Here is a 12494-nt window from a genome sequence, read left to right as displayed (position 1 = left end):
ATGATGTCATGGCTTTAGCAGCTTCTGATAGGCTAATTGACATCATTTGAGTCAATTGGAGGTGTACCTGTGGATGTATTTCAAGGCCTATCTTCAAACTCAGTGCCTCTTTGCTTGACATCATGGGAAAATCAAAAGAAGTCAGCCAAGACCTCAGAAAAAAAATTGTAGACCTACACAAGTCTGGTTCATCCTTGGGAGCAATTTCCAAATGCCTGAAGGTATCACGTTCATCTGTACAAACAATAGTACGCAAGTATAAACACCATGGGACCACGCAGCCGTTATACCGCTCAGGAAGGAGACGCGTTCTGTCTCCTAGAGGTGAATGTACTTTGGTGTGAAAAGTGCAAATCAATTCCAGAACAACAGCAAAGGACCTTGTGAAGATGCTGGAGGAAACGGGTACAAAGGTATCTATATCCACAGTAAAACGAGTCCTATATCGACATAACATGAAAGGCCGCTCAGCAAGGAAGAAGTCACTGCTCCAAAACCACCATAAAAAAACAGACGGTTTGCAACTGCACATGGGGACAAAGAGCGTACTTTTCGGAGAAATGTCCTCTGGTCTGATGAAACAAAAATATAACTGTTTGGCCATAATGACCATCGTTATGTTTGGAGGAAAAAGGGGGTGCTTACAAGCCGAAGAACACCATCCCAACTGTGAAGCACGGGGGTGGCAGCATCATGCTGTGGGGGTGCTTTGCTGCAGGAGAGATTGGTGCACTTCAGAAAATAGATGGCATCATGAGGAAGGAAAATTATGTGGATATATTGAAGCAACATCTCTAGACATTAGTCAGGAAGTGAAAGCTTAGTCGCTAATGGGTCTTCCAAATGGACAATGACCCCCAAGCATACTTCCAAAGTTGTGCAAAATGGCTCAAGGACAACAAAGTCAAGGTATTGGAGTGGCCATCACAAAGCCCTGACCTCAATCCTATAGAACATTTGTGGGCAGAACTGAAAAAGCGTGTGCAAGCAAGGAGGCCTACAAACCTGATTCAGTTACACCAGCTCTGTCAGGAGGAATGGGCCAAAATTCACCCAATTTATTGTGGGAAGCTTGCGGAAGGCTACCCGAAACGTCTGACCCAAGTTAAACAATTTAATGGCAATGCTAGCAAATACTAATTGATTGTATGTAAACTTCTGACCCACTGGGAATGTGATGAAAGAAATAAAAGCTGAAATAAATCATTCTCGCTACTATTATTCTGACATTTCACATTCTTAAAATAAAGTGGTGATCCTAACTGACCTAAGACAGGGAATTTTCACTAGGATTAAATGTCAGGAATTGTGAAAAACTGAGCTTAAATGTATTTGGCTAAGGTGTATGTAAACTTCCGACTTCAACTGTATTTCTGTGAATGTAGTCCGTTCATGAGTAAAAGAGAAATCAAAAGTGTAATCTGTCTCCATCTAGTGTTGTCAACATAGAGAGTCATCGATCCACCTTCTAAAGAACCCTCAAACTACATTAGTACAGCCAAAGAGCAGTAATGGTAAGTCTGGCAGTGGCAACCCATTGTCAAGTAGTACAGACATAACAAAAATAGAGTGACTTTGATATAATTTAAAGAAAACACAGGCTATTTGTCAAAAAATTGATCCTCTCCTCGGCTCCTTCCCTTCATCCGCACTGACTGGAAAAGACTACACGGCCACGTTCAGCAGGACACAATAAAAACGTATTATGTAGAACAAACATGCCTCTGGCATGTAGAATAAGGAATCATGAGAGCTCTATTCATGCTATTTCTATGTGCAATGTTCCACAACGCTTGTTTACTGAACATGGCCCAGGTAAAAACTATAGGTTGGAAGCTTGTCATTAGGCTGGTTTTCACCTGGGGCGTGTTCATTATGACGTTTCTGTTGCACAAAACGTTCAGTTTTGCAACTGTTTGGACTAATAATTCCATCCCTGGTCAGTTCTTTCAGATCAGTGTATATAAAGGAGAAGAGGAAAGGAGAGGAATGCTTCCTCTTCAGTAGAGGTAGGAATTCTTACATCCCTCTACCCCTTCCTCTCCTCCTTGGCAATCATTTCCTCAGTCCCCCTCAAAGGGTCTGACCCTTAACCCCCAACAGTTTAAGGTCTTCCCTCCAATGGATGGGTTCGAGCCACGGGTCAAGCCATATATTTTGTGGATGATTACCATGTCAGTAGCCTCTCAGGCCGTGCAGCCAGCCACAGTGAAGTGTTAGACGTCACGAGGAGAGAGATACTCCTTCCACGTTGAAACGGAGAAATGTCAATGCGTTTGATTGCACAAAAATACTTTATTTTTTATGAGACAGGCTACCACATGTATCCAATGAATTAGAGTAGATTGAATAGAATAGATTGAATTTGCATGTTCAAATGTCAGTTCGAAGATAATGAATGGAGTGCTCTGTCCCCATAGATAACTTGAAGTGCCTCTTCACAAATGGTTTGTGTACTAGCATTTGAGCCAATTGATTAATACTCGGGTTATTCTGATTAGATTTATCTAAGAAGGCTTATCATAGCCTACTAATGTTTTTGACATTATGTGGCATTTGAGGCTTTCTAAATAAAAATCTCAAGGAGTAGACTACACCTCTTTTGACCAGCTGTAGACTACACTCTTATCTGACCGACAATGTAGTTGCCTTGAGCTATAAGACCCATTTTAAAGGGGCAATCTGGGATTCAAACAACAACAAAGCGGTCACCATTACCATTTTTGGGGTAAACAGCTGAGGGATAGGCCTGGAGACTCTCAATCATAGACAGGCATTTCTAAGTTATACTCTTCAAGAATCAATGGTTAGAAATCATTCATTTCAAAGAGTCAATACCAACGTATGCTGCTTCAACCCAGTCGAACACAACCCAGCCTCGTTCCTCCTCGAGATTTTCTCTCTCTCTCTCTTGCCGAACAGCACAGCAATGCAATGAGCTACGAGAGGAGGAATGCCGAAACAGTGTGGAATCTTTCAAAAAACTATTGCATTTGTGGCCACAAGGAATGCAACAGAGGCATTTAGAGAGGCTGAATCGGTGCATTTGTGCTCACCGACTGTGATAACAAACAGTGGGTGACGTGACCGGTCTGATGGTTTCTGTCAGTGTGCCTCTTGTCTACTTTATACTGGGTCTGTGGTGAGGAATGCTTAAAGTGTTAAGAAGGAGAAATTCTGCGGGGAGCCCCAATGAATAGCAGACCGGGGTCCTTATTTGGAAATACTATAGTCTTAAGAGTAGGAGTGCTGATCTAGGATCCCCTCCCTGTCAAAATTGAAACAGATTAATTTGGATCCAAAAGGCAAAACTGATCATAGATCAGCACTCCTACTCTGAGACACTTAATGAATACGGCTCCAGGGCTTCTATCTAAAGAGTAGGAGTGCTGATCTAGGATCTGTTTTGTCTTTTGGATCATATTGATTAAGGTTATATGGACAGGGAGGATCCTGATCATAGATCAGCTCTCCTACTCTTAGACACTTGATACATACAGCCTTTGGGCCCATATTCAGAAGAGTAGGAGTGCTGTCCATAAAATCAAGCTCATCATGACCTAAAAGGCTAAACTAACCGTAGATCAGCACTCCTAAACTAATCCTAGATCAGCACAACTAAGAGTTCTCTTGACTTTGTGAATAATGGCCCAGACCAGTAGTTTCCAATCAGCATGGTAGTAGAGAAATCTGGTTGGCAGTAAAGCTGTGAGTCATGTGTCTCCCTTTAAATGAGAGAGAGAAAAAGAGAGAAATGCTTTAAACCTCCTGAGAGACTGAGGTCTACGCCAAGCCCAGATGCTTAAGGAATGCAGCTGGTCTCTATTGCAGTAATGCTGCTTTCTTGTTTGGTTTGCCACAGTTAAAGCCTGAGAGAGACATAGTAACACTGGCTGGTCAGACAGACTCAAGTCAGCTAGCTAGCTAGCATAAACAAAAACTAACCAACAGAGCTTTTGAGAAGGAAGTATAGCATTTGCAAACATCGCTAATGTGTTTGTTTGTTTGTGTGTTTGCTAAATGCAAGTGTGTGTGTGTGTGTGTGTATGTGTGTGTGTGAGAGTTGGTTATTCTATCTTTGTGGGGACCTAAAATCCCCAAAAGTCCCCACAAGGATAGTAAAATAAGGAAAATTCTCCCTCGTGGGGACATTTCCCACGTCCCCATGAGGACAAAGGCTATTTTAAGCTTAAGGGTTAGGTTTAGGTTTAGGGTTACAATTAGGGTTAGAATTAGGGTTAGAGGTTAGTGGTTAGGAGTTAGGTTTAGGGTTTGGGTTAGGGTAAGGGTTAGGGTTAGGTTTATGGTTGGTTAGGGAAAATAGGATTTTGAATGGAAGTTAATTGTAGGTCCCCACGAGGATAGAAGAACATAACATGGTTGTGTTATGAGTAGGGTAAATGTGGTTGTTTGTGATATGGGCGAGTCTGTGTGCATTGGTGGGCATTTCCATGTAAAAAGCCCCATTGGCACTAATGTGAAGTTCATAGGAGCACATCAAATTTGGTGTCAAGTGAAAGCTACGAATCTATATAATTTTTTTATTAAGGCATAAATAAATTAGGCATAAGGAAAGGCTTTGCTTTCTGGTCAAAAAGATGGAACAGTTTTTTTTAGAAAACATCTAGCAGAAAAAAGTCTTATAAGGTATTAGAACTACATCAAAACACAATCATGTTGAAGTAAAGGCCCCTGCCAACTAATATCAACATTTATATTTAGTTTTGCAGAAATGATTTGCCTTCTGTTTAAGAAATATTGCCTAGTGTCTTGTCATTCTGTTATCAAAACCCACATATCTTTAAGATATTTTCTAATTTCTCTCCCTCAATGAAAGCTCACATAATTAACAAGTAAAGGTAGACCTACCATTAGTTATAGTGTTTTTACCAATAACAATTTGGTTTATGATTGTAATGGGGAATATTTAAGATGAATAAAGTTCATATTCCGTTAGGAGTAATTAACACAATGTTTGGCATATTTAAGATTTCCCTGTCTGTAATACACATGATTTCCAATGTTGTATTTGTGACACTCATTTGTGTCATGGGTTGATGATCACTAGACTCAATGCTATATTTTACATATTAAACTCATATCTGTTGATAGTGATTGACGTCAGACTGGCGGTACACTGAGCCGAGGGCACACTGACAATTTATCTGTGACATGGTGTGATTCTGTAGCCACTGATGTAGTCTTCCTCCCAGCATCTCGGGCTGGTGTTTACAGAACATTTGGTACTGTCTGATTAACATATACAGTGAGGTCCAAAAGTATTTGGGCAGTGACACAGTTTTTGTTGTTTTGGCTCTGTACTCCAACACTTTGGCTCTCGGGTTTGTTTGCGTGTGTGTGTGTGTGTGTAGCAGAGACATTTTCTCTGCTTGTGTGCTGGAGGTGTCTCCCTGTTGCAACTTGTAATTAAACCAAAATGATTTATGATTGACTATATCTGTGACTGTTCTTCTCTTTTGTTCACCTGAAAATCCCCTTTACAATGATTTATTAAGTGATTATACAACGGATGGGTCTAATCCTGAATGTTGATTGGTTAAAAGCGCATTCCAGCCGGTGTCTATTCCACAAGTTACCACCAGCTAAATCTATGACGTTAAAATGCCTATTTACTCTGTTCCATCTGACTGCGCAATCCACTGTCTCATCAACCCAGCCAGGCAAATTATAAACTTGATCTCCACTATAAAAAGCATCTAGACATTATCTCTTTTAGAATAACATTTACTTTTCAACAGCGGAGATTTGTATAAACCTTGCTGTCTGTCTCTCCGACATTTGCAACTTTGTTTCAATATTCAAATTCGATCTCCAGCTGTCCCATAGTAATGAACGTGTAGGGGTCGGGAGTCGGGACGAGACAGACAGGCAGGCAGCGTTTCTCAGCCAGTCGAAATCATGAATCAGCTGGCATCATTTTTATGGATATACAGTGGGGGAAAAAATAATTTAGTCAGCCACCAATTGTGCAAGTTCTCCCACTTAAAAAGATGAGAGGCCTGTAATTTTCATCATAGGTACACGTCAACTATGACAGACAAAATGAGATTTTTTTTTCCAGAAAATCACATTGTAGGATTTTTAATGAATTTATTTGCAAATTATGGTGGAAAATAAGTATTTGGTCAATAACAAAAGTTTCTCAATACTTTGTTATATACCCTTTGTTGGCAATGACACAGGTCAAACATTTTCTGTAAGTCTTCACAAGGTTTTCACACACTGTTGCTGGTATTTTGGCCCATTCCTCCATGCAAATCTCCTCTAGAGCAGTGATGTTTTGGGGCTGTCGCTGGGCAACACGGACTTTCAACTCCCTCCAAAGATTTTCTATGGGGTTGAGATCTGGAGACTGGCTAGGCCACTCCAGGACCTTGAAATGCTTCTTACGAAGGCACTCCTTCGTTGCCCGGGCGGTGTGTTTGGGATCATTGTCATGCTGAAAGACCCAGCCACGTTTCATCTTCAATGCCCTTGCTGATGGAAGGAGGTTTTCACTCAAAATCTCACGATACATGGCCCCATTCATTCTTTCCTTTACACTGATCAGTCGTCCTGGTCCCTTTGCAGAAAAACAGCCCCAAAGCATGATGTTTCCACCCCCATGCTTCACAGTAGGTATGGTGTTCTTTGGATGCAACTCAGCATTCTTTGTCCTCCAAACACGACGAGTTGAGTTTTTACCAAAAAGTTATATTTTGGTTTCATCTGACCATATGACATTCTCCCAATCCTCTTCTGGATCATCCAAATGCACTCTAGCAATCTTCAGACGGGCCTGGACATGTACTGGCTTAAGCAGGGGGACACATCTGGCACTGCAGGATTTGAGTCCCTGGCGGCGTAGTGTGTTACTGATGGTAGGCTTTGTTACTTTGGTCCCAGCTCTCTGCAGGTCATTCACTAGGTCCCCCCGTGTGGTTCTGGGATTTTTGCTCACCGTTCTTGTGATCATTTTGACCCCACGGGGTGAGATCTTGCGTGGAGCCCCAGATCGAGGGAGATTATCAGTGGTCTTGTATGTCTTCCATTTCCTAATAATTGCTCCCACAGTTGATTTCTTCAAACCAAGCTGCTTACCTATTGCAGATTCAGTCTTCCCAGCCTGGTGCAGGTCTACAATTTTGTTTCTGGTGTCCTTTGACAGCTCTTTGGTCTTGGCCATAGTGGAGTTTGGAGTGTGACTGTTTGAGGTTGTGGACAGGTGTCTTTTATACTGATAACAAGTTCAAACAGGTGCCATTAATACAGGTAACGAGTGGAGGACAGAGGAGCTTCTTAAAGAAGAAGTTACAGGTCTGTGAGAGCCAGAAATCTTGCTTGTTTGTAGGTGACCAAATACTTATTTTCCACCATAATTTGCAAATAAATTCATTAAAAATCCTACAGTGTGATTTTCTGGATTTCTTTTCCTCAATTTGTCTGTCATAGTTGACATGTACCTATGATGAAAATTACAGGCCTCTCTCATCTTGCACAATTGGTGGCTGACTAAATACTTTTTTCCCCCACTGTATATACAAAGAAATGTCCATTGAAAAAAGGTAAAATGAAACCAAGTGCAGCTAGTTTGCAGTCTTTACAGCTTCAGTGTTTGAAGTGTTTGTGTTAGCTGTGTTGTTGGCTAGGTCCTCTGAATAACAGTGTCCTGACGAGAGAGCAAATTTGCTATGCCAGGCAAAATCGCACCTCATTAGCTCATTGTTATGGATGTATCCAAATAAATGTCACTAGAAAACAGCTTAAACAAATGCAAATTCAGCTACTGTTGTTATTATTTTTGACGTTTGACGTGAGTGTAAGTTAGCCGTAGTTGGCTAGCAAGCAAGGGATAAGAACGTTGCCAGCCAGTATGGCAATGGAACATTTAGAATGAACGACTGAGTCGCTACATAGATACAGAACAAAAAGACTGAACGACTGGGTCGTCTCTGGCAACCGAACCAATAGAACGAACGACCAGTCGGCTTGGGTAGCAACCCTAGATTTCTGTCGTGACTATATCTTGTGGAAGGATGAAATAGTATGAATAAATTAATCAAAATAAAGTTTGAATGAAAATATGTCAATCATTATTTGAATATGTTGGTAACCCGTTGTATAAAAGTGACAATGCCCTCGAAGCTGGTATTTGGAGGATATATTGGCACGGTTTGCCGGCCCTCGACTTTGTCTCGAGCCTAACAACACCCGTGCCAATGTATCTCCAAACGCCGGCTTATCGGGCATTATCACATAATTAAAATGCTTCATTCTGTTACCAAATCGGTAACAAGACGGCCAACAAATCTGTAACAAAATGACTGCAACTGATTTGGCTACATTGGGAAATCATGGCAGTCACAAACCACAGTTGGGTCACCTGCTGCTGTCCTCCCTTCCACTGGCATACTGTTATATTCAGCTCATAGCAATTGTCTTTCTCATTCTGTTGCGTAGTGGTCAAAGTAAAGAAAAGTAGAGTAGAGTATAGGTCAGTACAGCAAAGTTCAGTACTGTACCGTACTGTACAATAGAGCACACTAGAGTACAGTATAATGTATTGTATTGCACTGTACTGAACTATGCTCTACTGTACTGTACTATACTATACTCAACTGTGCTGTACTGTGATGTCCAAACTTGTGAAACACAGTGGCTTGCGAAAGTATTAAGCCCCCTTGGCATTTTTCCTATTTTGTTGCCTTACAACCTGGAATTAAAATAGATTTTTTGGGGGGGTTTGTATCATTTGATTTACACAACATGCCTACCACTTTGAAGATATTATTCATATCTCAGAGCCATTTGCATTGATAGTTATAGCCCCCCTGGTTGGTTAGCTACTTGCAGATTCATGCAGGGTAGTAACGTTATGAGTTGGAATTATGGTTCATTGTTTAGCTAGCTAGCTACATGTTTTTTGTGTGTAAAACAAACAAGAAATAAGACAAAAAAAACAGAAAACGTGAGAGTGCATAACTATTCACCACCCAAAGTCAATACTTTGTAGAGCCACCTTTTGCAGCAATTACAGCTGCAAGTCTCTTGGGGTATGTCTCTATAAGCTTGGCACATCGAGCCACATTCTTCAAGGCAGAACTGCTCCAGCTCCTTCAAGTTGGATGGGTTCCGCTGGTGTACAGCAATCTTGAAGTCATACCACAGATTCTCAATTGGATTGAGGTCTGAGCTTTGACTAGGCCATTTCAAGACATTTAAATGTTTCCCCTTAAACCACTCGAGTGTTGCTTTAGCAGTATGCTTAGGGTCATTGTCCTGCTGGAAGGTGAACCTCCGTCCCAGTCTCAAATCTCTGGAAGACTGAAACAGGTTTCCCTCAAGAATTTCCCTCTATTTAGCGCCATCCATCATTCCGTCAATTTTGACCAGTTTCCCAGTACCTGCCGATGGAAAAACATCCCCACACCATGATGCTGCCACCACCATGCTTCACTGTGGGGATGGTGTTCTCGGGGTGATGGGAGGTGTTAGTTTGCGCCAGACATAGCGTTTTCCTTGATGGCCGAAAAGCTCAATTTTAGTCTCATCTGACCAGAGTACCTTCTTCCATATGTTTGGGGAGTCTCCCACATGCCTTTTGGCGAACACCAAACGTGTTTGCTTATTTTTTTCTTTAAGCAATGGCTTTTTTTCTCGCCACTCTTCCGTAAAGCCCAGCTCTGTGGAGTGTACGGCTTAAAGTGATCCTATGGACAGATACTCCAATCTCCGCTGTGGAGCTTTGCAGCTCCTTCAGGGTTATCTTTGGTGTCTTTGTTGCCTCTCTGATTAATGCCCTCCTTGCCTGGTCCATGAGTTTTGGTGTGCGGCCCTCTCTTGGCAGGTTTGCTGTGGTGCCATATTCTTTCCATTTTTTAATAATGGATTTAATGGTGTTCCGTGGGATGTTCAAAGTTTCTGATATTTTTTTATAACCCAACCCTGATCTGTACTTCTCCACAACTTTGTCCCTGACCTGTTTGGAGAGCTCCTTGGTCTTCATGGTGCCGCTTGCTTGGTGGTGCCCCTTGCTTAGTGGTGTTGCAGACTCTGGGGCCTTTCAGAACAGGTGATAAACTGAGATCATGTGACAGATCATGTGACACTTAGATTGCACACATGTGGACTTTATTTAACTAATTATGTGACTTCTGAAGGTAATTGGTTGCACCAAATCTTATTTAGGGTTTTCATAGCAAAGGGGGTGAATACATATGCACGCACCACTTTTCTGTTATTTATTTTGTAGAATTATTTGAAACAAGTTATTTTTTTCATTTCACTTCACCAATTTGGACTATTTTGTGTATGTCCATTACATGAAATAAAAATAAAAATCCATTTAAATTACAGGTTGTAATGCAACAAAATAGGAAAAACGCCAAGGTGGATGAATACTTTTGCAAGGCACTGTAGACATCTATGATTGGTACAGATTAATTGGTCTTGTTTGGGGGCGGAGCTCATTAGAATAATAGCCTGTATGTAGAATAATACCCAAACATGCAAAGGAGGATATTACTGGTTCTACCAGGATACATCACCATGTAGAGAATGACATTCATAATTATGCATTTCTGTATAGTACAGATCAGGGACCCATGATGTCATTCTCTAACCATCATTCTATTACTGGGTGTTAATCCATTTCACTTACTGTCAATAACCGAAATAGATTTTTTCAAACTCATGGTGTCATATCGTAGCTGACAGCCCATTCTTTCTTAATTCAGAGTAGATATTCAAAAAACATTGGGAGATCTTACAGTCATTCTTTTACCAAACTTTACATACCATTTTCTGTGGGAATTGTTAAAAATAATCCTTGTGCATAGAGTTAAGTAAGCATTTCACTGTTAGTCTACCCCTGTTGTTTACGAAAAATGTGACATAAAATTTGATTTGATTTGAGTTGTATGGTTTCTTTAACTTTGCAATCAATGTTTTTTTTTTGGCATACTTTTAAAGTGATAAATCACAGTCCCAGCATCACCGTGTCATTACCGTCTGTCAGTTTTATGTTTGATGTGTGCGTGTAAGAAGGGTTGTGAAGTTGTGTGTTACATTATGTGCCATAAGCATGTGTATGTATGTGTGCCTTTGGGCCCACCTACATGCATACATGTGCTTGCCTGTCTGCGTGCATGTTTGTGTTCACATGCGTATGTGTATGTGCGCCACAGGAAGTTGGTGGCACCTTAACTGGGGAGAACGGGCTCGTGGTAATGGCAGTAGCAGAATGGTATTGAATATTTCAAACCCATGGTTTCCAGGTGTTTGATGCCATTCCATTTGCTCCGTTCCAGCCATCATTAGGAGCCGTCCTCCCCTCAGCAGCCTCCGCTGGTGCGCTCGTTTTGTCTCGCGTGCGTGTGTGTGCGTGTGCCGGGGTGTGAATCCTGCAGCAACAGATCCCATGGCTCTTGACAGTTAGTTAATAAACACTGGCCTGTCAACAGCTGCACATGATGTAATGTGGAACTTCTTCTCACCCACACCCCCCCTCCTCCCTCCCCCTCCCTCGTTACAAGTAGCAGGGTGTTTGCAGAGCACCAGTCTGCCAAGCTAGTGTGAGTGTGTGTAAGCTCAGTGCCTCCCCTGCTACTACTACTACTACTACTACTACTCACTGGGAATTTACAACAGGAGCATGTTTTCAGCCCCCTTCAAAGGGAATTCCATGTTACAATGTCGGAAGTAGAATTATCAGAGGCAGCTGCCAACCTGTTGAGTGAAGCAGAGGATTTGCCAGGCAAGACGTAAGTTATAGATTCGTGCTCGTTTTCTGACACACATTGACACAGACACACAGGGCCAGGGGTAACTGGTTGGGTGCAGTTCAAACTTGCTTTCTAAGAGTTGTCTCGGGGGGATAAGGTGCATTTGCTTAGAAGTGAGATTCAGTAAGAATATGGACAGTTCTTTGCATTAAAACACAAGGCTGTTTCTCTGACTGTCAAATGTGTATCTGTGTGCTCACCTTTCGATATTTAGAGAGAGAGATGCAAACTGGTTAGGATCAAACTGCTTACACACATTCCAAATGTGGCCACATACCCAGCAGACATAACTTATGTATTTATTTAGACAAGGCTTGGAAATTCCTGTGCTCTCTCAGCTTGGTGAGATACATGCAGTGTCCCTTTGGACTTTAGTGTTTTTCTGTCTCTTTTCCCAACCAGCTGCCATGATGAGAGAGACAGAGTGCAGCCCAGTCATGATCCTGCCAGCAGGGCAGCTGGGCTAGGCTACATATGCTGGACATTGTGATTTAATGTCCCAAGCAGACATGGGTTCAAATCCTAATAAAATATTTCAAACACTTGGAGTATTTGCTTTAGCCTGCCTGGAGTGCCAGGTAGTGGGTGGGACTTTTCTGTTGCTTCCATTGCATCAGGAAATCTCATCAAGCACCAGCTAAAGTATTTGAAATGATTCCGAACACTATTTAAACCCAGTGCTGGTCCTAAGGCAGGAAACCCATCTGATTA

The 12494-nt window shown here is 41.7% G+C and overlaps 1 protein-coding gene across 1 annotated transcript in view; it reads left to right on the top strand.

Moving 5' to 3' along the window:
• The first annotated feature begins 11584 nt into the window (after nucleotides 1-11584).
• Nucleotides 11585-12494, top strand: part of LOC311112342 (nck-associated protein 5-like) — a 162404-nt gene continuing 161494 nt past the window's right edge. The window contains exon 1 of the mRNA XM_084155406.1: nucleotides 11585-11762. Within this exon, the coding sequence (XP_084011532.1) occupies nucleotides 11692-11762 (71 nt within the window). The 5' untranslated portion in view covers nucleotides 11585-11691. The remainder of the gene's footprint in view (nucleotides 11763-12494) is intronic.

The sequence above is a fragment of the Coregonus lavaretus genome (genome assembly GCF_964263955.1).
Source record: "Coregonus lavaretus genome assembly, chromosome: 38".
NCBI lineage: Eukaryota > Metazoa > Chordata > Actinopteri > Salmoniformes > Salmonidae > Coregonus > Coregonus lavaretus.
The sequence above is the reverse complement of the archived record's forward strand: the minus strand, read 5'-3'. Positions and strand labels throughout refer to the sequence as shown.